The sequence below is a fragment of the Thunnus thynnus genome, chromosome 20 (genome assembly GCF_963924715.1).
Source record: "Thunnus thynnus chromosome 20, fThuThy2.1, whole genome shotgun sequence".
Taxonomy (NCBI): Eukaryota; Metazoa; Chordata; class Actinopteri; order Scombriformes; family Scombridae; genus Thunnus; species Thunnus thynnus.
The window spans coordinates 12,924,594-12,952,579 of record NC_089536.1 but is presented as its reverse complement, the minus strand read 5'-3'; the positions used below and the strand labels follow the sequence as shown (position 1 = coordinate 12,952,579).

The following is a 27,986-nucleotide window of genomic DNA, read 5'->3' as shown; positions in this document are numbered from 1 at the left end:
TTTGAGAGTTCATCTGACTTTATTGAGAGATGTGAGGATCACAGGGCTGCTAGCCATGCAGAGAACTATCCTGATAGTGTGCATTACGGTGAGAGCTGGAATTCACCTGGATAATACTAATCCTGAGCCAATCCTGGTTCTAGTCAGTGATGGTAATGTTAAGGATTAGCGTGGTACAGACTGATCCAAGATGAGCACTTTGTAAAAGCTGCTATGCTCCCAAAGCCGGAGTCCAAATTCAAATCTTTATCCAAACTGCAGAAGCACAGATATACACAGACGCACGTGGCTACGCTGGAAATAAGTTGAGTACAAAATAAAGTGAGTGACTAGAACTGTTGTGCATAGTATTTGAAAAGATTTGTGCTGATTGGGCTAGATGTTAATTGAGCAAAGAGATGCATACATATGTAAGTGGGACAATAAACAATAATCTCCTGTAATTTATTATTATTGTGAAGTTAATGCCCTTAATTGGCTCCTGGACAGCTGCAAACCTGTTGGTCAGAGTGCTATTTAGAGCCAATATATACAGTATCTTTATATGGCTATTTACAAATACTGTCATATTTTTATTTACAGTTATTGCTGCAACAAAGGCAGTTTGTCACCACCTTATGGTTTATAATGACATAGCAACAAATCAAATTGTATTAGGTGATTTTGCCTTTCATCACCTTTAATTAGAGCAACAATAACAGTCCCTCAGAGTTACTTAAAAAGTAATCATGTGTGCTGAGAGAAACGGTAGCCTTTAATCAAAAATCCTGTAAATTTTTGACAGCCAGAGTTTGGTACATGACACTCTGAGAGACTGAAAGTTTGACTTTTTTTGACAAACAACAACACTGAGTTTGGTTTTTAATCAATCATCCTGGATTATATCCCTGCTCTGCTCTTCCCGTGGAAGAACAAGCAAGCGTTTCTGAAACTCTAGACAGCACATCATCCTCACGTCGTAGCGCACAACCGGATATGACAGCGAATATTACAGGACATTACATACAGATAAACAACGCTGAGAATATAATGACAGGAAGCAGATTCTAGCGGTTGATTTTAAGAGTTACAGTATATGGAACAGAGTGAACTATAAAAATCTGTGTTTGCAGAGAGTTGTGTGATTGAAGGGCATACTGAGAGAGAAGCTCCCCGAGGTGCACACAAAGCATTTGTCACATCGGAGCTGTGAAGAGCATCAATACACCGTAATCTAATCACTGGAGAGCAGTTTGAAATAAAGAAACCCCAGAGTGTGTTTTTTCTATGTGTGTGTGTATGTGTGTTATGACTTTCATTTGACCAAGATGTAGCAGAGAAGACTTCGTTTTTTTTAATTTTTACATAGACATAATGTAGTACCTGAATCATTTTCTAGTCAGAGCAGGAGTGACATATATGTACATCATGGATTCATAGCACTACAGCAGACGTGTGCATTTTGTGAGCAGTCTGCGCATACAGTACAAAAGTGATTTACCTCCTGCATCAAATCTACTAAATCAAATCCATTTTCAGAGGTTTGGAAAAAAAAAAAAACAACCAAAAAGTGTTTGCACAAGCAACTACAATAAACATCTACAATCATTCACAATCTCTTATGCCTTGTTATCACTACACATATAATGAAATTAAGACAGTTTGCTCACAAAGTCCCCCAAATTCTGTAGGCCTTGACATCACAGTAATGTAGTCCTCTCCCATTTTTCGCAGACAGATGGCCAAGTGAGGTAGCCAGACTTCCTGCACACTATCCTCTTCAACGTGATGCTACATTTGTGTTGTGAGTGTGTATAAAACCACACAAAGCAAAGTTATGCTACAAGAAAAGTAGCTCTAAAGAACTCTAAAGAAGTCCCCTCCTTTATGTCTTAACCTTTAAAACCCGTCTGCATTAAAAAAGCGAAGTCGTGGGCAGAGCTATCATCCACTCAAGCTGTCAATTCACTTTTGGAGGGGTGGAGGTGGGTGGCGGTCAGTGAGGTTTCGGGTAAACGCTCCTGAGTGTTCCTCCGTTATCGTGAACTTTATTATCAAACTGAGGGGGTCAAGGAGAGCCGTCATCATATTTCTAGCAGACACTTTACAGGGACCAAGCCTCTCTTCTTCCCGCTGCTGAGCCGGAGAAAACCGTCAGTCTCTTCATTCTTCCCCACACAGATCTGTGAGGGGGGGATAGAGGGGAGTAGGGGAGCCAGAGGAGGGGCAAATGACATTCAGTAATGTGAGAGAGTTTTTGGACTGAGGCTAAAAGTGAGCTGCACTGGAAGCCATAACATGCTGTCCTCTGTAATCTCAGCAGTTTTCTGCATGAATTTGCATACATTTTTTAATGTATTCAGTGTGTGTGTGTGTGTGTGAGAGAAGGAGAGAGAGAGAGACGGAGAGAGAGAGTGATAAACTGTGTGTATTTTATGCGTGTTCACCTGGGCCTCTTTCACAGTCATCTCGCCTTTGTCTCGGTTGCCGTGGAAACCAGCCGTGACCTTCCACACCCGCTCACTGGGGCGGACCCGCTGCACAAAGTTGGCCGGGAAAAATCCCACCTTGTCTCTGCTTTTCCCCTGGTAAACACAAGCAAACACGCACACATACACAAACACACTGTTAGTCTTTGACAGATATAAATAGATATTTTCTGGACAGTTTTGAGCTGATTAGAATGGAAAAAGAAATGGGCCATAACGTCTCGTTTCGAATCATGGTACAGAATGGAAGAAGTACGGGACTTCTCTTAGTTTGAGTGAAATTCATCCCCCATGGAATGACCCACAATGTGCCTCATTTTTGACAAGAAACTACTCTGCTTGCTTGCATTTCAACACAAACAGGAAAAACATGACACAGGCAGCTAATGCAGTCCTTGTCCCACTTTATATAATTAGATTCTTTGTGTGTTTTTGTTTACTGGACCATTTGCCTGAATATGCATCACATTTATTTCACAGTAACAAAACTGAATTTGAATAAACTATCACAATTAGTAGAAAAATGAAAATAAAGACTGCTTTTGTTCCCTAATTAGCAACATCAGACCAAAAAGCATCTGTATTTGCGGAGCCCTAATCCCCCATTATTCTCTTTAGAGACTCTGTCCAAAGGCGTACAAAGCCTGTAGGGGCTGGAGTCACATGAGAAGTTGGTTCTTCCACATTAAGCAAAGGCATGTTTACACAGAAATGGCACTACATTTCTCTGGGTGTAAAAAAAATATGTATGTGTTTTGACATTTAAATCACACCCATTACAGTGTGCAAACTTTGTTACCATAAGCATTTCAGTATGAACTGTTCAACAGTAAACTAGACAGTTAAATGGAAAATTGTTTTATTCTTCTCAAATAATCAGATTTGAACTAAAAAACAAACAAAAAAACAATCAATCTGACAAAATTCTTATTGTTTAATGTAATTTTTTAGTTCATTTATACCTGTGCAAATATGGATACTCTACAGCCTGTTTATTGAAGTGAATAACTTGGTCCTTTTCCCAGGTGTTTTGTTTATGTAAAGACCCATCTGTCCTTCGGCAGGTGAAGGTTAAGATTTTCAGCTGCCTTATTAAACACTGACTGCAATCTGCCTCATTCCTCTTTTCCTCTTCATGCTAACTAGCTCCGCTAACACCCACACCTGCTGTCCTTCAAGCACACCCGCCAGCTCTTTAGTCTTTACTGTCTCTGCACGGATCTGCTTTGAATGGATGAGTCAACTGATTCTGTGACTGCCTAACTGAAGGCCACATGTTCGTATTATCTATTCCATATTCAGCTTAGCAATGGCTTAGTAGGAAGAATTAAATGAGAGAAAACAAAAAAGGATAAATGTTAAATGGATTCTTTTCATTGCTCACCTTCCACCAGTCTTCATTGGAGTCATCTGTGACTTGAACTCTATCGCCAGGCCTGGAGCAAAAACATTCAGACAAAGTGCTTGCAGAGAAAACTTGTACATGATTATTTAAGCATTTATGAGCATTCCCAATCCCAAATGACCATCTGAAATGTTCTGGCTTGCTGTTCATCCCAGCTTCTAGTCTTTATGCTATGCTAAGCTCACTCTTTGCTTCCTATTTAGTGTACACACACGAGACTATTTTCTCATCTAACTCTCGGCACAAAAGCAAACTTATTCTGGAAAATGTCAAACTTTTCCCTTCACAGGAAAATATCATAGTTACATTACAAGAAGTGAGTGGACAGTCAAATGTAACGATTAATGCCATAAATAGCATATTTATATCAAGTAATGTATTATTACTATTTCTACCATATCCGATACATTAAGCTATTTCAACTATTTATGTTAGCTAAATATTTCAACAGTTTGGTACATTTAGCTAACTATGTCAGCTATACCTGATACATTTAGCTATTTCAACCATATGTTATTTTTAGCTAAATATTTCAACTGCTTGATACATTTAGCTAACTATTTCAACAATATCCTACACATTTACTTAACTATCTGTTTCATTAGCTAACTATTTCAACAATATCCTACACATTTACTTAACTATCTGTTTCATTAGCTAACTATTTCAACCATATATGATACATTTAGCTATTTCTGGGCCGCTTTTCTAGTATTTATTGATTACTTTTAGCTATTTCATCATTCATCCATTACCTATCTATGTAGCTAACCATTTCAGTAATTTAAGTTGGAAAATCAGGCTACATTGTTCATTTACAGCAGCTTTTATCACTGCATCGTTGATTTTGCTATAACATTTTTCTTGTTCTATCTTGTTTTATGTATACTACTGTAAATGTCACAAGGAAATTTGTAATTTTTCTGCTGAGTGTGGACCGCTTTGTCCACATGAAGAGCTACCTCGGTGCTGTCTTCCTGCACAGACGCATCCTCCAGATTACTGGTGGGTGTCATACCACTCAGCAGTTTCCTGCACCTACTAACATACAAAGACTCTTTTTTTTCTGTCACACACTCAACGCAGCTGTTTGTCCTTCCAGGCCTCCCAGTACGCTCCCCTCCTCCTCCCAACCCGAACCCTACAACCCCCTATGATCATCCCGCTGAGGAGGCAGATGGTCTGTGAGTGTCAGTGAAAGTTTGGCTAGGTACACACTTCCTCTCTCCCACCTGATTACCCTCATACACACACACACAAATACACAGTATATAAAGAAATGTGCTGGACTGACTGCAGTTCCAAGTCATTCTTCTCCTGAGGCAAGAACTTGTAGAGAGCCACATAGGTGTGGATGGGATGAACCTCTACCCGCTTGGGAGTCTGAAATAAAGAAAAATAGAGAGAAATATGAAGAGTATTTTCTGTATGTCCCTTATATGGAAATCTGAAACTAAGTGAAAAGGATGGAGAGTTTGAAGGGGACTGACAGAGTGCAGCTGTGCCAAGAAAAACAAGCTGAAAGAAGATAGAAATGCTGACTACACACCTTCAGGCTGACCCTGTCTTCTGAATCAGCCTTCTCGCTTTCAGGAGGGGTGAGCACTGGAGAGACAGACACAAAAGGAGAGAGAGAGAGAGAGAGAGAGAGAAGAAAAAGAGAGGGAAAGACGGTATGTGTGAGAACAAGAAATGTCACGTGTACAACAGAGGAGGAGAGGGAGGAAAGAGTGTGGGTTCAAGAGAAAGAAAGAAAAGGGAGGGATACAGAGAGAGAGGTCTTGTCACTTTGCGGCAAACAGAAGGAAGGCCAAAGCCAAGGTCATTTACTGTGAAGTGGCAGCAGTACAAACAGAGATGATCCCTTCTCCTGGGACTAAAGACCGAGAGGGAACGTTCTGGGTAGAGAACACACACACACTCCCACACACCGGCTATAGTGTGCTGTATCTTGGATTAATGTAGTTCTTTAACAGTCCAACATTTAGCTTGTAATGTTCCTTTACGACAAACATCTCACATTGTGGAGAGAAGCTCAACATCTGTATTAAACTGCCATGGAAATAAAATGTATAGCCTATAAAATCAGGTTTTCTGTAATTTTCCAAATACCCAGACAGTTTTTTCTGAAATGTTATAAAGGCTTTTGGAGGACAGTTTCACAATTTATGATCTAAATTTCAGACCAATTGCATTGTTTTAGTTGTGGCTCAAACAAACTGACATTTAACAGCAGATAAATAGAGAAACTGTAACTGTGTTTTCAGCCCTTCTGAATAAAAACGTCTTTCAAGATTTATCAATTTGCTCTGATGTCCAACAAATATCAAGGGGAAATGAACTGTAGAAAAAGGTGGAGATACAAATGTCTCCACTAACATCTGCCTCGCTAGACCAGAATGCAATACAGCCACAGCTTACATCTTTCTGGATCTGCTTACTGGTAGCATAATCCAACAACCTCAACACCTTTTTTGTGATTTGGACAACTGGCATTGATCTTTCTAAATTGACTAATTTTGACTAGGAAACTAGTAAACCAACATTTTTTCAGTTTTTAAAAGTCTGAGAAAATATAGGAAATTGATACTAAAATAGGAATAGATGAGGCAGGTTAACGAAATCTATAATTTGCAACTCTTGACCACAACTCACCTTGAATGCACTGACCATAACAAATAAAGGCAATCAGTGAACAATGAAAGAGTATGTAATGGTGGGATTCATCTTCAAAGCTGTAAACAAATGGACTTACTTCCTGGGATGGATTCCTCTTCAGCTATAGGCTGGTTCTCTAGTTTGTCTTGCACTTTTTCTTCCTGTAATAAAGAGATGTTTGCAGCCAGCAATGTCAACAATATTCTTAGTATGATTATAGTCAGCATGAATTTATATGAATGACTGGAGCTGTCTGTGTGTTTTATGTGTCTGTGTATTTTTATATGTGTGTGTGTTTTATACCTCATGACAGGGCGACTCTGAGATACTGCTGAAGCTGGAGCGACTCATCTGAGCCAGCGACGTCCCATAGCGCAGTGCCTCATACACAGGGTCAACAATGCCATTACCCGCCTCTACACAGCCAGACGAGATGGAACAGAGAAACATATGTGCAGTTTTATAGCTGACACTATATTGAAACACACACACATACATACAGAGGCCTGTCAGACATCAATAGCTGAAGGCCACAGACACGGTGATTAGTCATCCTGAGAATCCAGTTGTTTGATGCTGTAATAAATCAACCAGTGGATCCATCACTCACCCTGGGCAGCAGGAGCCTCTCTGACCACACCCAGTGTATCGCTGGTCAGCAGAGGAGAGCTGAAGTTTCTCTTAAAAGCTCCTGTCTGACAGGCCGACCAGAGAGACGGGGAGATAGAGAGGCGAGAGGACAGGTTGGGGAGAACAGGGGAAGGAGAAATGTTACTTGAGGCGGAAAAAGGCAAAAAAGGGCAGATGTTTTGCTGTAAGACAATACCTGTGTGATTTTATCTGGGGAAGGTGGAGCTTCAGTTTGTGTGATGAAAGCTGAGTAGCTGAAAAGGTTTTTCAGCTCAACTGAAATCTCTACCATATTACTTTGATGCAGGTATTTTGCACTATAAACACATTTTGGGAAAAATGTGGGCACATGGATTATATTTTTCTTCTGAGTCTCAACCAGTCCATTCAAATACATGATTTATTTGATCTATTTTTAGTTTATTTGCACGTTAAAAATACTGCACTATAAATATATAATGTGCATACAAAAAGTGCAAGAGAGGTAAGAAGCTGAGGGCTTTTACAGTCTCATTTTGTACACATTGACAACATGTTTCACTTATTCACATAGTTCTACATTTTCTGTGCATGAACAGTACCAGTCAAAGGTTTGGACACACTTTCCTATTCTCTTAAATGAGAAAGTGTGTCCAAACTTTTGACTGGTACTGTATATTAATGTATGCTTTGAGGTTCGGAGAAGATTAAGGCCGTGGTTAAACAATACAAATGCTGACATCTGTTGAGTGCAAACACTAATGCCTATTCTCCAGCTTGACCCCCATTACTTTACTCTTTGCTACGCTATAATGAATGTCACACATCTGCCAAGCATTGAAGTTCAATTGCTAATGCAGTATAGTTGAAAAGGAAAGAAATAAATAGGGACAGCAGGGACTACTTTGCTCATTTTTATGTCAAGCTGAGTTTTAGTTTTTTCATCTGAGCCCACAGTATATGGACAGCATGAGGAAGAAGAGAAATTATGATGAATGAGGTTGTAGTTCAGTATTTTCCCCCTAAAAGACAGTTTGACAGAAGCAAAAAAAATGCCTTTGACATACTTTTCCATATTGATAGACATAAGTAAGATCAGCCGTTACGATCTATTACTGTGTTATTGCCCACTGTCAGTGGAAATGATACACTCACCAAGAGTTTTAAGGGTGAGTCTTCAAAGAAATTTCCCCCAGCACTGCTGTATGCCTAATGAAGCATGACTAAACTTTGTCTCATCTCCCTTTCAGCAAATTTATCTACATGGTCCAAGTGTTTAAGCACCACAAAGGCCTGTCACTGTCAGACTGGGGATGATCAACCAATGCAGATAAGGTAACGTACAACCTTTGATATCTGATTTTGTTTCTTTATTTAGCCTGAGAAATATGTTTAGCTACAGTACATGACTCATCAGTCTAATAGATAACATTACAAAGTCCTGTTTTTGACAGAGGAGCTGTGATGAATCTGTTCTATGTTCTCTGAATAGAAACCGGTTTTATTTCATCTCAGCATCTTTTTTTCATCTTGTCCAAGTGATATATGCTGAAAATAACATGCCATGAGAAAGTGTATTAAAAGCTCTTTTTCAGCTTCCCTGCTGCTTGAATTCAGCAGCATTTAATCACTGCGCTTCATTTAATTATATAAATAAGATAAAACAGCATTTTCAGGACCGCGTATTACTACGGAGGCAAAATATCCGTCATGTTAAAACTTGCCACTTTTTCACCCAGACTGACCTCAGGAAATGTTTCTATTACTTTACATAAAAAGTATTTCACACGTATGCTGCGTCATGATATATCACTGTCAACGAATGGAGACGTTTCACTTGAGTGCAACATTTACATTTTTGAACATTTTGCATGCTTTTCATCAACAATGTCTGATAGTTGAAGTAAAGTAATACATTTATATAAAAGGAAATAAATCAAAATGACTGCCGTGACAATTTGACAGATCTGGTGAGAGCAGACCTTCTGCAAAGTACAAAAGTCATCCAAAAGTGAAATATCACTTTAAGGTATGGAAGGAATGTGCTGACTGCTTTCAGGACTGACAGATAAGAATTTGCCCAGAATCTCTTCTTTATTTCTTTGCTTAAGGAACACAAACTTAACCTCTTAAACACTGAAATGACGCTATATTGATTTCATAAGAGTTGTAACATATTTTTAACTAATGATGCAATGATAATAAGGATTAGTAATATTTTGGAAACCCCTTATGAATTCAAAATGTGATTTGATGCCATCATAACATGAGAAGTTATTACATTAAAGCATTTCTACCCATTTAGAAAATCCCACAGGTGCCCACATATATACATATCTGTGTAAAGACGACTCGAGCTCTGGCCAAGTGTCTTTGAATCTGTGTTGATTTTTTTTTTCCTGAATATTACTTTCATTATCCTTGTTTTAATCTATGTGTGTCCTGTGTTTCCTGTGAAGCACTTTGTGACAAACAAAATAAAAGATGTAAACAAACTTGGCAAACGCTTTGCTTGCTGCTGGATTACGCTAATTATGAGAGACAATTGCCCTCAACTCCTCTGCCAGTGCTCCAATTTGAAACAAGCTGTTGTGCTCAGAAGTGGAGCTAGTTAAATTATTTCCTCATCATCAGGAACCTTGAATCTTCCCTTTCACCTCACATAGCAAAACACCAACCAGACAAATTATATGTCAAGGTATCGGCAGTGGTGCCTGTGCAGCGTGACTGGACAATCTTGAAATTTAAGTCAAGAGACAAGCTGATATTTCACTTTGCTCGGTTGAGATTCACAGAAAGCAAGATTAGACTCTGACCTCTGGGATGTAACAGAGGAGACTCACACAAAGTCTGCTGAGGATGAGTGTGTGTAGCATCCCTGCAGAGGCAATTATTTAATGCAGTGCTCAGCTTTATCAAACTGTAATACATCTTTAAGTTTAATTAACTTTGATTATCAAAAGGTTGTCATGATTCCAAAGTAATTTAAAGCTGCTGGATTCTGGGGATATTTTAAAGCTAGTGGTCATATATGGATGCACTCGGCAAATGGGCTGAAAGCGAGCCAGAAGTGCAGCCATCAATATACTCTTTTTGTCTGTTATTGTACTAATTTACATAAACACGAGCTTGCACAAGCTGTGCCTTAGTCACATCAAGATGGTCCGCTCCTCCTGCTTTTCACTGAACTCTGGTGCTAGCGATCAGTTTGCTTTTTCCTCCCTGCAGCAAAAACATTGCTACTCTGTCTGGCCTGAAGTCAACCCAGGAGTTTGACTGGCACTTCTACTCAGCAAATCAAGTTTCCCCTCCTATCACAAGGATTAGATTTATTCTATCATGCTGTTGTCTGACTATCTCTGACGGGTTTTTTTTTTAATCAGCATAAGGACATTTGTTGCTCAAAATCAGCTCTACATTCTGCATTTACATTAAAGTTCAAATGTGTACAATCACTTTGCCATAAAATGAGCACTTGCAGTGCTTTTACTAAAATTCCACAACAATTTATTTGTACTCAAAAGCTTTGTGCAATGCTGTAACTTCAATTTAGTCGAGAGTCCGTGAATCCCGGACCTTGATTCGTAGATGTATAAGAAGTAGCCTCGAACTCCATCCAGTTTCTGTTTAATGCCTAATACTTGCTTTGATGAGTGTGCAGTGATCGAAAAGGACATTGCCGAAGGCTTGGCGAGAGCCTGCCGTGTCATATCCTCGAGGGATTGTGTGTGCCTCAAACACACTGAATTTCACACTGAATTAGCCAGACCAGCTGGTACAGGGAGATATTGATTTTCCAACAGAGTTGAGAGGGGAGGAAGGAAATGTAGCACCCAGACAAGAGAGAGGAAGAGAGGAGGGCGTTATGTGAGAGGAGTAACACAGGCGAGAGTAAGGACAAAAAGGCTGAGTGAAAAAATGTTGGGACCTGGCCGCTGAAACTTTATCAGTATCATCCTCCTCAGTTTTTGTTCCTCTTATGGTATTTATAGTTGGAAGATTATTCTATCCCACTGCTTCCCTTTCACACATCTGCCAGTGTCTTAGTCTACTCTGCAAAGCCCTGGTCAATTCACATTCCATTTATAACCACTACCTTTTTGTCTCCGCTGGTTTGAAAAGGGCTTTATCCTCTTTTAACAAGAAGGGGGCTTTGAGGCTAAGCATATTACAAGGACTAAAGGCTATGCCAACTGACTGAGAGAGACAATTACAGCATCCAGATGCTGTTTAATTCTGCTGACACAATGCAGTCTGTGTTAGTCTCTGGCCTACATAGAATTCATGCATTTTCAGTAAATTACTTGAATAAATGCACAAAATATAATTACCTATGTAAAAAAAAAATTGCCTATGCTAAGCCTGACTACTGGGGTTTTTACTACTGGGAGGGAACTGCAGTAACTGAGCAAAGCAACTGAGAAATATGGTTAAGTTGCACAAACCTCTGAAAGAGCAGTGACTATATCAGTTAATATAAAGCCAAACTGACCAGTACACTAATCCTGTGACTGAGAAATTTGTCCAATCAAAAGTGATCTCCTCAATGGTGACAATGCTCCCTTCTACAAGTTAGTGACAGATTTCAGAAGAATGAAAATATAATTAAACTATAATACCAAAACATGATCATAAAAAATGGTCACTATTTTAAATAAAGTGACTAAATGCTTCACTATCAAGAGAAAAAAGCAAGAGACAGATCAGAAAAATTGAATGATCAGTGAGGTTAATGTAGTGCATTTGACGTAAATCATTATTATTAGAAATACTATTAGGCCTAATATTAATAGTTGGTTTTCAGCAAGTACTTGTATGTCACTACTGTCTCATTGACCATGTCGCAAATTCATCCAGACTTTGGAGAAGCATCTGAGACAGAATTTCACACCGGAGATGACCAAATATCTCCTGAAAGCTGGCTATCAATTCTGTGCCAGGCCGAAACTTTGTGTTTTATTTTATGTGGGCAGTTAGGTGTAACTGTTAGCCACATAAGGTGCATAGTGTGTGGTAGTGAGACTTAATGATAAGTCAGACTGAAATGATCTTACCTTGCCAATACAGGGCTGCTGGGAGAGCTCCGATGAGCACCAGAGGTGGGCCGCCACCTTACAGGCTTTACAACGCAGCCCCTGCTTGGAGTTCCCTGCATGGACACCGACATCCATTATATCACACAGACATCTTGGCAGACTGAAAACAGCTGTCCTGTTATAAACAGGTTATAGCAAACACACCCACTGCAAACACCAGTAACTTGTGTTAGAAGTATAGAAGCAATGTCTTGCAAGCAGAAAGAAACTACTGTTTATGACGGTGTGGTCTGTCCAGTATGGTTTTAACTACTGTATATACTGAGAGTAAAAAATGTCTAATTATTGCAAATTTGCATTTTACTTTCCTGTTTCTGCTTATTTGCATTTACAAGCCACTTTGGTTGTCTATTCTTTGGTTGTCTTGGAGGGCTTGCAATTGTAGTTATTTTTACAATAAAAAAGATGAGAGCTGCTCCACTTTTCTGACCTGATAATCAGACTGAATCACTATTTCATTTTCACTTCATTATCTATTCAGTTTAAAATGCTGAAAAAAAAATCAGTAATGTGGGTGACAGTTTAGATGTTTAGAAACAAGCTTCCACACTCCAAAGATATTTTGTGACTGATAGCAAATTTACAACGCATTGTCTTTGAACAATACAGAAATTCTATAGCATTTACCAAAATGTATTTCAGCAAATTAATTTGGGCAAAAATCTGGTTTATTTGTGTAGATCGTTCTAAAGCCAGTGTCACAATGAGTTATACTAGTCATAAAACCAAATGACACAGACATATTTCACAGTTAACACAATGACATCAATAAATCTGTATAAAAAAAAAAACAGTGAGGTTTTAACACCCGGAAACACCCGGAAGTCTAATTTAGAGCATATCGGCTACACCAATGAATCATAGTAAGCCCTAGAGAAGGCCTTTGCAGTTTCCAGTATCAGGAATTTCACAATATAGGCCCTGTTTATAATCATCATAATGCCAATGGCTTTGCTACAGTAAGTTTAAGAGCGAAAAATCCAGTGTGGACAAACGAACATTGAAAGGTTATTATTTGTGTGGCTTATTGAAAGTTTGCAGTTATTTTTTGTTTTGTTTGTTTCATTGCCAATATATTTTATTTTGTTATTTCAACATGTTCGGAATAAAATAATCCAATTTGTCAAAAGTGATATCATGAGACAAAATAAACCATGATATAAGTTGACGTGTCTTTCAAAGTCAATTTTCCAGTTATAAAACTGGTTATAAACTATGTTCCTGGAATCAGTCACACATAAAGCATAAGCAGTTCAATTTTATTACAATTTGCAGGATGTAAGTGACCATACTGATTTTTTCCTGGTGGCTAAAAATTCTAGAAAGTGACCTGACCTGTCCAACAGATTTGGTTTTATGAACGGTGCAACTGAGAAATGTCCACATACCAATTGTAGAAAAAGCCGATACAACTCCCGGTGGAGGTATGTTAATGGAACAGAAGATTGGATCGCAGTTGTTGCTGTCAATAATTTTCATTGGGACCATTTTCTGCTGAGGGAATAATCTTGTTGCTAACTGTCCACAGTGAGATTTGTGGATTATCCTGCATAATGATCTGCAGTAATCCTTTGAGAAGCACCAACACAATTCAGCTTCGTTATATTGGGCAAAGTGGCAGAAGTCCCAGGAGCAGAGATGTCCAAATCCTGTGCAAATAAACCCAAAACTATCTGCATGGCTTGATACTACAAGGGGTTAAGTGAGAAAATAGGTTTATTTTAGGTTTGGGTGAACTTGCCCTTTAAATCTGTTGTTACACAAAGCTAATTTTAACTGATATCTTTGCACAGTGCTGAAATGTACATAAATTCAGCCACTGATTTCTGCATTTTGAGACACCTACATCTTCAAGTGATGGAAGTAACAAAGAAACCACTGACAATATGCATTTAAAAAAGGAAAATAATGTGAATTTTACTAATTCTGGGTTACTCCATCCAGGCACAACCACAAATACACTGCTCTTAAAGTAACTGGCACAATTACCTACCTTGGATCATGTGTTTGCATCGCTGGCAGTTGGCAGGCCTACGGAAGACATGCTCCTGGAAACAGTGTGTCTTGACTGGCTGCATCGGCAGGGCCTGAGACTTTGACAATGAAGGACTGATGGAAGGTGAGTGTGATGACAATGATGGGTTGGGACTGATAGATGGGGAAAGGGAGGGAGATCGCTCGTAGGCCAGGGGAGACTCAGAGAAGGGGGGAAGAGATGGCGCAGGTGGAGGCGTGGTAATAAGAGCGGAGGGTGGGCGAGTGTCTCCGTTGCTGCGCTGGAAAAAGTTGTCCATGCTCTTGCTGCGCATGACCGATTTGAAGGACAGGGAGCGCTTCAGTCGCTGAAGCTGAAAGAAAAAGTGAAGAAGAAGTAGTTTACGTGACTTTCTACAATGAAGAACATGACAAATTACAACAAGTGCCAAGAGAACTGTGTTTGAAAAAATCTGAAAGGTCTTGAAAACCCATTTTCTCAATCAGTTTTTCTCTGAAAGACGGGGTCCTATACGATCACAAAACTTTTTGCAAAAGTTAGAGTAGTTCTGGTTATTTCACAAGAGGTAACTGTATATTTGTGCTCTTGCCTTTAGCTCTCAGTAGTTTGAAGTAGGTCTGAGCTCAGGTGGAGAAAGTCAGTGTCACATACTTCTATGCACCAATCAGGTTTTAGCAACTCGACAGGTGTAGATGGCAGGACTTTTATTAAATAACAGCCAGGGATGTCAATTTCCTAACTTTAAATTGCTTATTTAGTCATGACTTTTTGAAGGTATAGAAAAACACTTCCAAATTTTCAGGGTGCTATAAAGTCCTGAAGTGACAATTTAAAATAGGAACAACATGAATGACCTTTGAAATAACAAAAAAGTGTTCAGCTTGAGGGGATGTGCAGTGTTTGAAAAAAATCTGTCTGTTAAAATACAGCCTGTTAGCTCTACCCTCTGCCTGTCCTTGCCCTGCTAGGCTGGCTTCTGATCTTCCATGTTCAGCTTTTTTCCCACCTTTCCTTAGATCACAAATTTGCCATCCCTTGCGAATCCCTGCGAGTCAATACCCCTTAAAATTCACCTTTGATTAGTTTTATTGAGCGGCCTGCACCTTTGCATTTGATGCTGTCAGTGATGCACTGCAAACACTGTGTTTATCTTTGACACTGCCCGCCCCCGCTTCCCGCCTGCTTGCCATCCAGTGTTTTCGACCACAATAAAGGGCAGATGAGGACTGGCCGTTGGGAATTTCACAAATTTTTCTGGTGAGTCGGTCTTCTGAGGGCTGGTATTTTTTTCCCAACCCCAGCATTAGATAACATATATACAAATATTCAATAGGTCATCTTAGCTGCAGTGACATGGCGGTGCAATCTCTAATAGCAGGTACCAGTTGCCATCACAACTGAAACTCAAAGTATCTAGCACTTGGGCAGTTACTATCTAGCAAACATTAAAAATATCTCGCAATCACTGCCGAAACATGGATAGAAAGAGAAAACCTGCGGCTGGTGGCACAGAGAGGGTGCGCCAAGTAAAGAAAAAAGATATTACTGGCTAACACCGCAAAGTGTGCTAAGATAACAGACTTATTTAAGCAGTCTGTGGGCGATGATGAAGACAGTGGCGAAGAGGTAGAAACATCAAAGAGTAGTGAGCAGGGAGCAGGTGCTTTGTCATGCTTACATGTGCTGTGAACTAGCTAAGTGAACTAAAGAACAAAATGTTTTTGTTAACCTTAGGGTTTCAGTGCTAGGGTCCCGCTGCAGGTTTGACCATTTTCAAGGTTTAACTAGTCAGACTCAGTGCTCAAACGTTTAGAAAAGTTTACACTAAATTTCTCTAAAGTGTTTAAAAAATGGTCATCAACTTTCACTGTAAATGGGTCAAATAAACATGTAAATTAGATAATTTTCTTTTAGATTACTATGAGGCATATAATATTTGATTTTGATTTTATTGCCCAGCAATAAAAAAGATTTGTTACATACTTACTCTACAATCTGAACAAGCAGGTGAACATGGCTCTGAACGGGAAAGGGAAAGGATGGAGGAGGAGGGAGCAGAAACCAGCACAGATCCAATTAGAGGTGTGTGTGCACTATTAAATGTTATTGTGTGTCTGTGAAGTGAAGTAGAACACAATACATCATTCATATGATCGGGTTGGACTACTTCATTCAAGTTATTTATTGTTGCATTACAAAATTGATGGCAAGTACGTAGCATAATACACCGCATATGTATTTGCCTATGTCACGGTTGGAATATTCATCATGAATTTAATGAGTACAACAATAGTCAGACAGGGAAAGTTTTGAGGAAGTCTTTGCAGTCTTTCTCTATGGAGACAGGTATGTGTGCCACTGAACAATAAAGTTTAAAAGTAATTGAAGCATAGGTATGTTTTGCACTCTTATATGGTCTTACTGATTGAATACAACAAAATACTGGTCATCTGAAAAATTCAGTTGCAGAGTCAGAAAGGGAGAGGTTTGATACAAACATGTTGTGTCAGTTCGAATTTGCCGTATCAAATTGGGGCCGCTGGACAGCCAATTCCCGTGCTGCTTTTTGTTGCCAGTCCAGCCCTGATAAAGGGGAACATAAAGGGGACAAACAATTACTGGGACTCAGGAGTGATGGGATCCAATATATGGAAATAATAATAACTGCTGTGGACTCATACATCAAGGGAATGGCCTGCAGAATGAGGGCAAGGATGAAATAGAGACTGAAGAGTACCTCCTCACTTTACACAGAGCTCATTAACTGTCTATGTTAGTGACTGGGCAGCAACACTGTTTTGTAGACCTGCCTCAAACTTCAATGTTGTACATGTTTATTTATTTCTGGATTCATGGAGAGTGTCTGCTTTTCTTTAGTCAGCAGAACCATTAACTTTTGTATATTTTGTGGCATTAACATATCTTTTTTTGTGGCCATGTAGCAAATAGTGTTTCTCTGCAAAAAAATCATGTTTGAGGAGGTAGCATCCTCATCATGCCTCTGAAAGCCACTGTATCACCCATCTGCACTCCTCCGCAGAAAATTCAATCAATAGCATCGAGCAGGTTCCTCTTTTTCTTCTTTAAGCCACAGATTCACAGATGCCAATTAGTTTGAGTGATGAAAAGAGTTCTCTCTGTTGACCCATTAGTGAGTGCCTCTCATAAATGTTTCCTACAGGGAGCTGAGTCCATGCTTTCCTTAATGGCCGTTTCTTGGCTCGACTGGTGGCCCACTCAGTAATGGATGTTCCTCTCCATAAGATGTTTTAAGTTGCCTGACTTTGTTAATCTTATCTGTGGTGAAGGCCGGTCTTTGCTTCAATTCCAAGGGAAAAGGAACAACTTCTTCAAGCACAAACCGGGCAACACATGACAGATACAATTAATAGCTTAAAACACCTCCCTGAGCTTTTACAAAGATTAAAGAAACACAGAAACAGGGATTAAACCAAGGCTAAAATGGAGATTAAAGAATACTGGCTAGTTTAATGCAAAATTAATTTTGTAAGTAGTTTTACAGGGTTGAGTAATCATGAAAGTGGGGTGCTCCAAATTACCATATTGACATGAGCAGGTTCCATCTGTTTCCTCTATTCAATTCACATCGAAATCTATACCATCTACAGACCTGTATGAATGAAAACAATGAATAAACATTGGTTAAGTGGGTGTTTTTATACAGTTTATCTAAAGACCTATTATTCAGTATTTACTGTTTCTACAAAATCCCTTTTATTGTATCCCGTTAAGTTTAAGCACTGAAATATTTCAGAAAAAGTGTTAAACAGTTAAAGAAGTATGATATATAGTCAAAAGTATGTAGACCAGTAGGTTGGTGTCCATTAGCCTGCCAATTAAAGGCCATCATAATGCTACAGCATTCAATGATCTTTTATTAGTGTATAACAGTGTGCCTCCAACTTTGTGGTAACCGTTTGGGGGGGGCGGGTGGGAGGTCACATCCTGTTTCAATATGACTATGTCAGTGATTTGAAAGCACTTTGAATTGCACTAACCTGTATGAAAGGTGCTTTACAAAAAAAAATGTTTGATTGATTGATTGGCCTACACAGACCCTGGACCTCAATGCCATCAAACACCTTTGGGTTTAATAGAGAAATGTCTTATTGCCAAACATCAGTGCCTGTCCTCACTGACACTCTTGTGCCTGAATGGGAGCAAATCCCTGCTGCCAAAATCTGGAGGAAAGCCTTCCCAGACGAGTGGAGTCTGTTATAGCAGCAGATTAATGCCCACGGTTTTGGAATGAGATGTCCAACAATCACGTATGGCTGTATTGTTTGGGTGTCCACCTGCTTTTTTTACAAATACTATTAGCTAAGTAGAGTACGTATCTGACTGTTTCAGGACCAAGGTCAGTTCTATTTCACAAATCCTCTGACGGTCTGTATAACCATGGACTGTAGTTTCAAAGTACTGCATAGCAGCCATAGATACAACCATTTCCAAAGGGGTTTGGTGGGCTCATTTTCATTGGCTGAACCAGTTTGTGCGAATTTCAGTGTGATAAAGCCTACAGAGACAATTAGACTGTTAGAGGGATCTGATCATAAAACCAGGGTTTAACCTCACATAGTTAGGCAAGTCTCTTAGGGGAAACATTAAACCCATACAGGTATTCAGATTAACTTAACTGTCAGTGCAAAGTACAAGTACTATTACAACGAAAATATTATTGTAGGTCTGCAACTAACTAATTTTCATTATCGATTTATCTACCAATTATTTTCTCGATTCATTGTTTTGTCTATAAAATGTCAGAAAATACTGAAAATGTGTGTTATAATTTCCAAGAGTCAATGCTTACATCTTTAAAAGACTTATTTTGTCCAATCAACAGTCCAAAACCAAAAGATAATCAGCTTACTATCATGGATGACCAAAAAAAGCATTAAACCATCACATTTGAGAAGCTAAAACCAGCAAACGTTGGCATATTTGCTTAAAAAGAAAGGCTAAAATGATAACTTGATTATCAAAATAGTTGCAGATTCATTTTCTGTTGACTGACTAATTGATTAATTGACCAATCATTGCAGCTCTGTATTACTGCAACTGCCTGAGCTTTGCAACTGGAGCTCACATGCCACAATCTTTATAATCTATAGTATATGTGACTTTGTATTTAAATTTTGTACACATGGTTCTGAGTATAGCTGCTGTTCATAAATATGAGGAAATAAAATCAGCTTCACTGTGTTTTCTTACACCCTGTAACTTCCTCCCCTGAAAACAGAACAGAATCAAAAGCAGAGCTCTAATGAATGCAAATCTCTATATTTCTCCATAGCACTCTTGTCTGTCTCTGTAAGGGGTTTGAAAAGTCTATTTATGGATCACAGAACTGGAGACCCGTCACACGCTGAACTACTGACAGCAATTAGCTCATCACAGTGCGAGTAGATGTGTACTAGAACAGACTGCGGTTGGAGGAAGAAGAAGATGAAGGAAGGAATAAGAGAAAAGTACGAGGGCAGTCAAAGAGAGTGAGGAAAAACAGAAGACAGAAACAGGAAGAGGAACATGGTAAGAGAGTGAAGGAAGAGATAGAGTAAAAACACACCACCACCATCAACCCCCCTTGTCTTTTAAAACTCCACAATGCACAGAGGCCTTTCTTTATCACCCCTCTGACAGACAAACAGAACAGTGGGAAGACAGAGCAGACGTCTATGCTTTGTTCTTTGGTCCGTTTGAAAATGAGCACAGAGCGTAGAGATGTTCGGTGAAGGCCTCTATAAATAGGCTGTTGTGAGGGATGCCTGGATAAATTAATGATTAAGAAGTGGGGGGTTGGTTGTTCACGCGAGATGCCTGAGAAAGGCGAAAAGTCATCCTTGTGCCACTAGTATGCAACACAGAGGTCCCATTGCACACTCAGGATTGAGGCACAACTGCAATTTCAGTCAGACACTTCTGTCAAAGAATCGACCATTTATATCAAATGGTAATACAGTTAGATTTGGCTGAATAGGCTCTGATTCTACTCTCAAAGAACCAGAGCAGTAACAAAGACTCTAATAAAAATACATGAACATCTTAGTTAAATTAACAACACCAAAAATACCACATAAGAAGGAGACGTGGGTGGTGGATGTGCCACATGAATGATTGGACATTACTAGTGACACACCTGTGAATAAGCCAGTGATTGTGAAGCATGTATGAAACAGTTGACAGCCAGTACAAGCATGACTTCAGCGCTGTACCTGAATGAACTCTACATGCTTCACGCCATAACAGGTCATACAGTGAGGCGACTGCTGAAGAACCACATCATAAAAGAAACACAGATCTTAAAGTTTAACGGTTTTACATTTATTAATAATGTTTTGTTTGTGGCCATGCAACACACACTCTTGACCAGCCTTGTTATCTAGGAATCCTCAGGAAAGACGATTGAACACAGTGTCTTCATCTTCTGGATCAGTTTCTGAACATTGTATGTCAAAGATTTATAAAATTATTTAGATAGAAGCCACCCATGAAGTGATGTCGCACTAAAATTAGGTACAGTTGTGTACATGTGGCACACACAGGTCACAGAAATATGCATGAGCACTTACTATGCCACATTTATAAAACTAGTTTGGACAAAAAAATGCTTGTTTTATCCTTGATCAGGCATCTTAGTTATCCTTGAACAGTGCCACAGCTGTCTTTGTGTCCTTGTGCACGGCTATTATGCAGCTGTATACTGTATATTATAAGACCCAACAGCCTATTGATTGATGAAACATGAGCAGGCCAAATATACTAAATAATCCAATATTAGTTCATCTTATTCCTACAATATTATTGAATAGTTTGGTTGACAATATATAAATCTCCATATTTCTCTTGTTTCTTTATGAAAAGTGCCACATGTATTATTTCTGAAACCAGATCTATGATGGTCTCCTGTCATGCCACGTCTGCAGAAGCCTGATCTGCAGCTGGGACTCAGTTGAACAACTTACTCCACAGTGCCTGACTCTTGCATGTTTGTCATTGCATCTCTAGCTGCTCATGATATTCAAGGCGTTACTAAACTCAGTGGCACGTAATTAAGTTTGGCATTCTTCTTTTAGTGACCTGAGTTTTGAATTAAAGATGACCTCATTAGGCGTTGTTCCAGCTGAACGTTGTTGGGTAAAAAAGTGCACCTACTGAAATGACCTTTTGTACAAATGGAAAGTTGTAATGCTTCACTGCACAAGCTGTATTGCTGGTCGCTGGGCTTGGAACAAACTGACACCTTCCAGGAACAGAACAAAACCGACAGTTTAACTGCAGCTTTCTCATTGCAAGAACTGATAGATTTCCTCTGTCTCTATATATTAAAGTGATTTTAAGGGTTTTTACATAACTTTTGCATTATGCATTTAATATTCTTTCACTGCTCCCAAAAAGCACCTGTGAGAGGTGAAGTGATGACTATTGTTAGTAATGTCAATTCCCTTAAAAAACAACTACTAAAAGTCAGATGTAGTGGCATTTACTTTTATGTGAAATAGTTACAGCAGCTTGGGGGGCTCATTTAATTTTTTACAAGCATGACTCACTGAACTTAGTGTATTATATATCAAATCATTGTCATGTCAAAACTTTATAACTAAAGATTATAGATCATAAAGATTATATATCGAGGAAATTACAAACTTGGCAATACAACATTTATTTTAAGGATCTTCCACATTGGAACCTAAAGTGAACCTCAAGAGCCTGAGGTTTCCCTCTAACCTCTTATATTAGATGTAAATATCTTGGATGGAAGAAAAGGTGTGAATTAAGGTAAATTATTCACTTATGCTCCTCTGCTTGTCACATTTACAGCTCTGTGTGTGGCTGTTGTTTGAAGGGCTGTGATGCATGAGCCTCGTGCTAGCGGATACTTCTGCCCGCTCGAGTGTGCAGCAAAAGAAGCTTGCATTTCCAAATCCAGCCGTTTAAAAGGCTTAACTGCATAAGGAGCTTTTGTAGCTTGCATTACTGTAGGTGACTGCCACAACAGCTCTTTGATGTTCACACAATGGCGAAAGAACACTTATTGGGGTGCTCAATAAGAACAAGTTGATTATGTTTTGATGGTATTTTCACTTTAAGGTTGACACACATGATTTTCAGGATAAAATACATATTTACAAGATTTACAGGTTCATGTCCAGTTTCTTTTTTATTTGAGCAGCCCATTTACCCTGTTAACAACTATCACACTGTGTTTCTCTTCATGTTACACACACACAGTCAACTGAGGTTTGTTCCATTTTTCCCCTGTTAAAGGGATTATTTCCTTATCCAAATCAAGGGTCTAAGGATAAAAGTGCTGTAACACTGTACAAATTGTAAAGCCTTCTGAGGCAAATTTGGGATTTGGGATATTGGGCTATACAAAAAAAAAAACTGACTTGACTTGACCTGACTTCAGAGAGTAGAGAGAAAAAAATGGGATGTGCAGAGTGCAGGATGAGATCATCTTCCATACTGTATTCAAAACATAACCTACTTTACTGACTAAAAGGCAAATGAGGGATAAATGTAAATGGAGAAATTCTTCTACGCAGATTTTTTTCTATAATCAATTTAATAAACCACCACTCGGAGAAAGAGAGACTCAAAGTACAAAAAACAATTAAAGCGTAAATGTTATTTTTCTAACAATTATGTGCTAGCAGGGCGCTCTTGAGGAGTAGATAACCATGTTACAACCTAGTTGCTAAGCAACACAAGCTCTTAATGAGTGATGATTTGTGTTTATGCACTAATCATTCATTCAGTCTTGCAGTCAAAGGTGCACATTTTTCAGGTTTTATCAGGGTGAGTGTGCTATTCAGAGCTGAAGAGTAGAACTACGCATTTTTTCCACTCCATTACATCAACTTTGCCTCTTAGAGAGAAAATAACCTCAGAAGTTCACTGTCAATGAAGCAGCAACCTGAGGTCAGTACTAAACAAAGGACTAAACAAAGTCTATTATCCCCAACAGACTCGACTCTTACCCTGACACTGCATGGCACTCTGCTGGATCAGCAGCATTTCGGAACTCAATCGAGGACAGTAATTCAATGACTTCATCATTAATCAAAACAGTGCTGGGTCAACGCTGGATCCATGCAGGGTGCCACGGTGAAAACTGAAAACTCTCAGCTTGTATTCTTTCATGAATTTGTTTCATTCTTGACGTCGTTCCTCTCTTCTTCTATCCTTTGCAAGTTTTCTGTCGCCGTAAGTATCTGTCTTTCACTGTGCGTCTGACTATCTGCAAGCCTTCATCTGTTTTCTGTGCAGACTAGTTTTTTTCAAAGGTCGGCGGTGCAAGTCAATCATTCTGGCAGGAGAAATACAAACATATCATAGTTTGTCAGAAGTTAATTGACTGAGTGATGTATCCTCCTGCCAACAGTGATAGAGAGGAAACAAACACAAGGAGGCAGAATAAAGTTTGTTCCAAAATGTCATCTACATACATATAATCGCATTAGGAGAGCTCCGCAGTCTCATTTGCTCATTAAGGGAGTTTATTCACCTATTGATGCAGGAATTCAGAAGTTAACCAAGAGGAAAACTCTCTCGAAATGAACAAAAACAGCACCATTTGTTAATTTTAAAGCTATACTTGGGTATAACGATTTCTTTCATGAGCTGTAAAACATACAAATTGGATTTTGACTGTTTTTCATGTTTGCATGGTTTGAGAATTAAAACTGAAGATAAGGAATGTAGGAAATTGAGAAGTCTTAATCAACAATAAACTGTAGTTTGTAGTAACTGACTGAACTGGCAACCTTGATCTTGCATGATTCTCAGACAAATAAAGAGACCGTGAAGAAACATCTGTTCACTGTCACTCATATCTTCTTTTCCAGTCTGGCTTAATTTGACATTCTCTTCTCTTTTGCTGTTTCTTATCTCCTCTTCCATGCGTTTCTCACATCCATGTACTGTACCCCTCTTTTTCTCTGTCTATGTCTCTCGCTGGCTATCCTATTTTTAAATCTCTCTTATTCTTTCAAGCGCTCAGGCAGCCTTCACCAGCCGGTCACTCTCTTCAGAAAGGGAAGCAGAGAGCTGTGAAGAAAGAAGACGATGCAAGAAAGGAAGGAAGGAAGAATGAGAGAAGTTGGACTTAAAGAGAGGTGAAGTGCAGGTGGAAACACGTGAGACCACGTTTCAGGTTTCATTTAAATAGGAAACAGTCAATAGAAGAAAAAAAAAGATGGGAAATATATACTGTAAGTCTAGAACTAGAATTGAATTAGATGAGAAGAGGAGAGCGCAGGCTGATAAGGAAGTTAGTGAGAAGAAAAGCAGAAGGAGGAGAGCTTGGGGAAGTGAGTGTGAAGGGCAAAAAGGAGAGAAAAAGCATTGCCATCATTTCACCTCATAAAAACGTCTTTGTGTTGGCTGAAGATGTGATGAGCCGTGTGAAGGCCCTGTGGACCGGAGCACAGCAGCACACCTGCATTATCAGCACTTACATCCACTTGTCTTTTTGTAAATATCAAACTTTATGTAGCGGCTGACTCTCATTTCTTCCATCACTGAACAACATGGAGCTTAACGCTTGTTTTGTCTTCCCAAACTTTCGCTCATCATCCTCTTTTAGCTCCATTCCTCACTTAATGCGAGGCACTTCAGCAGCATGTGCTCCAAGTGATTAGAGTGGAATAATAATATTTTTTTGGAGCTATCACCTTGCCCGTAGGTGGAGGTGGAATAGCTATTTGCTTCACTGTCACAGCCTCTATTAGAAGCACTTCAGAAAGCTGGTAGGCTCACTTAGTGCTGTAATAAATACTCTGAGAGCCGAGGGACAGTAGGGGAGACAGAGAGGGAGAGATAAAGGAGGGGTTGATGAAGAGATGAGAAAGACTGCAGAGAGAAGCATTAAGAGGAACCAAGAGAGAGAAAAAGATGACGGCAGAAGAGGGGAGAGAATAATGTTACAGGATGAATAGAGCAATACGCAGAAGTGAGAAGATTGAGAGTGACAGGAAGAAACGAGTGGAGCTCTAGAGATACCCTCGAGCACACTGCTCTAAAAGAGAAGGGTACATTTCACCGAAACCAAGTTGTAACACGCATTTAATCTTCACCATCCTCTTTTCTTCTTCCAGCGGGGGCTTGGCAAACACAGAGCTACATGGCTGACGCAGCTTGGAGGATTGTTTCCACCCAGTTCTGTTTTGTCTGGGCGGCCATTTGTGTGAGTTATGACCAAGCCCCTAGCTAGACACAGCAAACATCTGCTAGCTGATTTGCTCATAAATTCACGCAGCACCTAAACGCCCACCATCCATTGTGTTGTCTATACTCAAATAGAAAGAACAAGAGTACCGCCCCGCCAGGCTCGTTCCAGGCCGCTGTGGTGATGACCAACAAAAGGCGGCCATAATGTGATTTGTAGCCGCTGCAATTAAGGCTGTTCTTGACACTCATTTGTAAATGTTAAAAAATAAATGTGTTGCAGGAGATTTAGGTCAAGTCGGTAAATGATCATTTGCTCAAAAGATCCTCAGTTTGAAGTTTGCATGTAAGAAATACAAAGATCAATCCCAAATGACAAGCTCATCATTTTTTAAAATATACTTTCATATTTGGACTGAGATTATTATACACTTCTACCCAAAACTGGATTATCAGTTGGGGCCCCAGAACTACAGGGCCCCAAGACCTGTCAAATTTATGCTAATTTAATTGGGTATTCATTTGAGAATATGCACCACTAAAGCATAATAACAACTGACAAGATAAAGGCCTTCAGGTGGGTCTTGCTTTACTTCCTAATCTTAAGGCCAAATCTGATTAATTATAGACCTTAATTAGTTTAATTTTCACCTTATATTTTATTTAACCTTTATATAACCAGGCATGTACTATTCAGGTTGGAAACCTCTTTTGCAAAGGAGACCTGACCAAGAAGACAACACAAACTGTTGCAAACAAAACAATACAAAATCCAGCAATGGATAAAGAAACACTAAAACAAGTAATAACACTAAAATAAGGCTAAACGTAAGCGAAGAGCAGAGGCAATAATAACAAATCATATACAATAGTCTTAAAGTTTCATCAATTTATATTCCTTTTGCAGACTATCCCAAGTGGCTGAAGCAGAAAACATGAAGCATTTCTTTCCCCATCTCTGTCCTTACATTGTGGACAGCAGATATACTGTATAGCTTGTGATGTGGGATATTGATCGCAAGATGAACTCAAGATGCAAGGTGTTGCATATCCCTGAATGAATGTGTTCAGTCAAATTGCCCCACAGAAAATTATGGATCCAGGTAATTTTCTAGCGGAGAAAGAACAGAAGAAATGTATGAATTGTACAGAGAGGGGAAGGAATTTGGGATTAATAGGAGCCCAGCACCTCACTTTTTACCTGGGTCACCCTACCTACCAGGTTAATTATGGTGTTAGTCATCCAGTGTCTTATGATGTGTTTTCTGAGCAAGAAAATACAAGACCACCAAAGGTACAGGCTCATAACTCTGCTGGGACACTGTTATTTATTGTACGCACTAAATATGTGGGATACTTTCTATAAATTGAGATGCACTATCAACATAAAGCATCTTCCTGCATCTCATTCTCATTAATAATAGTCTTTATCTGAGCTCATTTCATCATTGTACTTTAAGAAAACTGTCTTTTCTTGAGTCGGTGTCTCTGCTATTCTGTGCATTCACTATACAAGCAACAGAGCACACACACCTTCGTGCAATCTCTGCCCTAAAGGTCAGAGTAGTTAAAGAATTAAAGCGGCTTAGACTTGTTATGCAAGACCTGCAGACAACACAGAATTAGCCTCGTAAAGAAAGAAAACAAGCTTTGTCAAACTTTCCTTAAACATAAACGAACCCAAAGCTAGAATAAAGATCAACCGTGCTTTAAATTAACATCAGAAATTATTATTTTTTTCAATAACCAATGATCTATTCGTTGTTTGTTGTAATATACACAGGTGTGCTGTTACCTTTGATTCAGGTTGGCTGGGCACGGTTGCCTGTTGTCGGTGCAGGTCCCGGTTTTGTGGTTCGTTCTCCTTCTCGCTGATTTCCGTCATCTCGGATAAAAAAAAAAGCTCCTTCAACAGCAAAACTGAAGCAAACTGATAAGTCCACGGCGATAGAGTAATGAAGAAACTATGCACACAGAGGTTTAAACATCGCTACAGGCTCTCATCCAAAGAGGTAGGGCTAAGTCATGTTTCATTGGCAGCATCCATCTGGGAATTTGAATTTAAGTGAGATATTCCGTCGAAAACGTGCGTCTTGTTTTCGTGTTTAGCGATTCAAATTGGTGCATTAAAGACCAATAAACTAAACTGGGAGAAAATATCCACAGGAAGTCACTCGGTTCGTCTATTTCTTTCCGCTGCCTCGCGCTTCTCTCTCGCATCTACCGGCCAGTTTACCTCTCCTCTCCTCGCGCACACACACGCGCTCTACAACAACTTCGATTTCGCCGTGACGAAGTGCTCGGCGCGTCCTGATTGGTCCAGACGCATTAAAATACGCCAAAAAGCACCGCTGGAGCGCGTCAGGATTGGCTCCGAGATGATGACGCTCGTAGAGGTGGGCGGCGAGTTGCAGGTGGATCAACTGAGAGCAGATGAGATGTGTGAAACTTTACTAATGCAGCTTTGTTTACATCTTAAATATTTGATAATAGGATACACAAAAATGACTAAATGTTTCAATAATGCTCACATTTTCTCAGTATAGTACATATGGCATAAACAC

At 39.4% G+C, this 27,986-nt stretch overlaps 1 protein-coding gene and 1 long non-coding RNA gene across 2 annotated transcripts; one reads left to right on the top strand and one right to left on the bottom strand.

Annotated features, from left to right (window-relative positions):
- LOC137172183 (SH3 and cysteine-rich domain-containing protein 2-like) lies at positions 1 to 27,788 on the bottom strand. Its single transcript, XM_067576479.1, has 11 exons — positions 27,218 to 27,788; positions 14,230 to 14,584; positions 12,195 to 12,289; positions 7,142 to 7,226; positions 6,835 to 6,947; positions 6,629 to 6,692; positions 5,423 to 5,478; positions 5,168 to 5,256; positions 3,853 to 3,904; positions 2,427 to 2,564; positions 1 to 2,162 (listed from the first exon to the last, which is right to left on the bottom strand). The coding sequence occupies exons 1-11, from the start codon at positions 27,305 to 27,307 to the stop codon at positions 2,064 to 2,066; spliced, it is 1,236 nt and encodes a 411-aa protein (XP_067432580.1). The 5' UTR covers positions 27,308 to 27,788; the 3' UTR covers positions 1 to 2,063.
- Positions 2,497 to 5,161, top strand: LOC137172184 (uncharacterized). The gene is made up of 3 exons (XR_010924912.1): positions 2,497 to 2,567; positions 4,781 to 4,878; positions 4,976 to 5,161. It is a non-coding gene; the product is annotated as an uncharacterized lncRNA (long non-coding RNA).
- Positions 27,789 to 27,986: the final 198 nt, after the last annotated feature.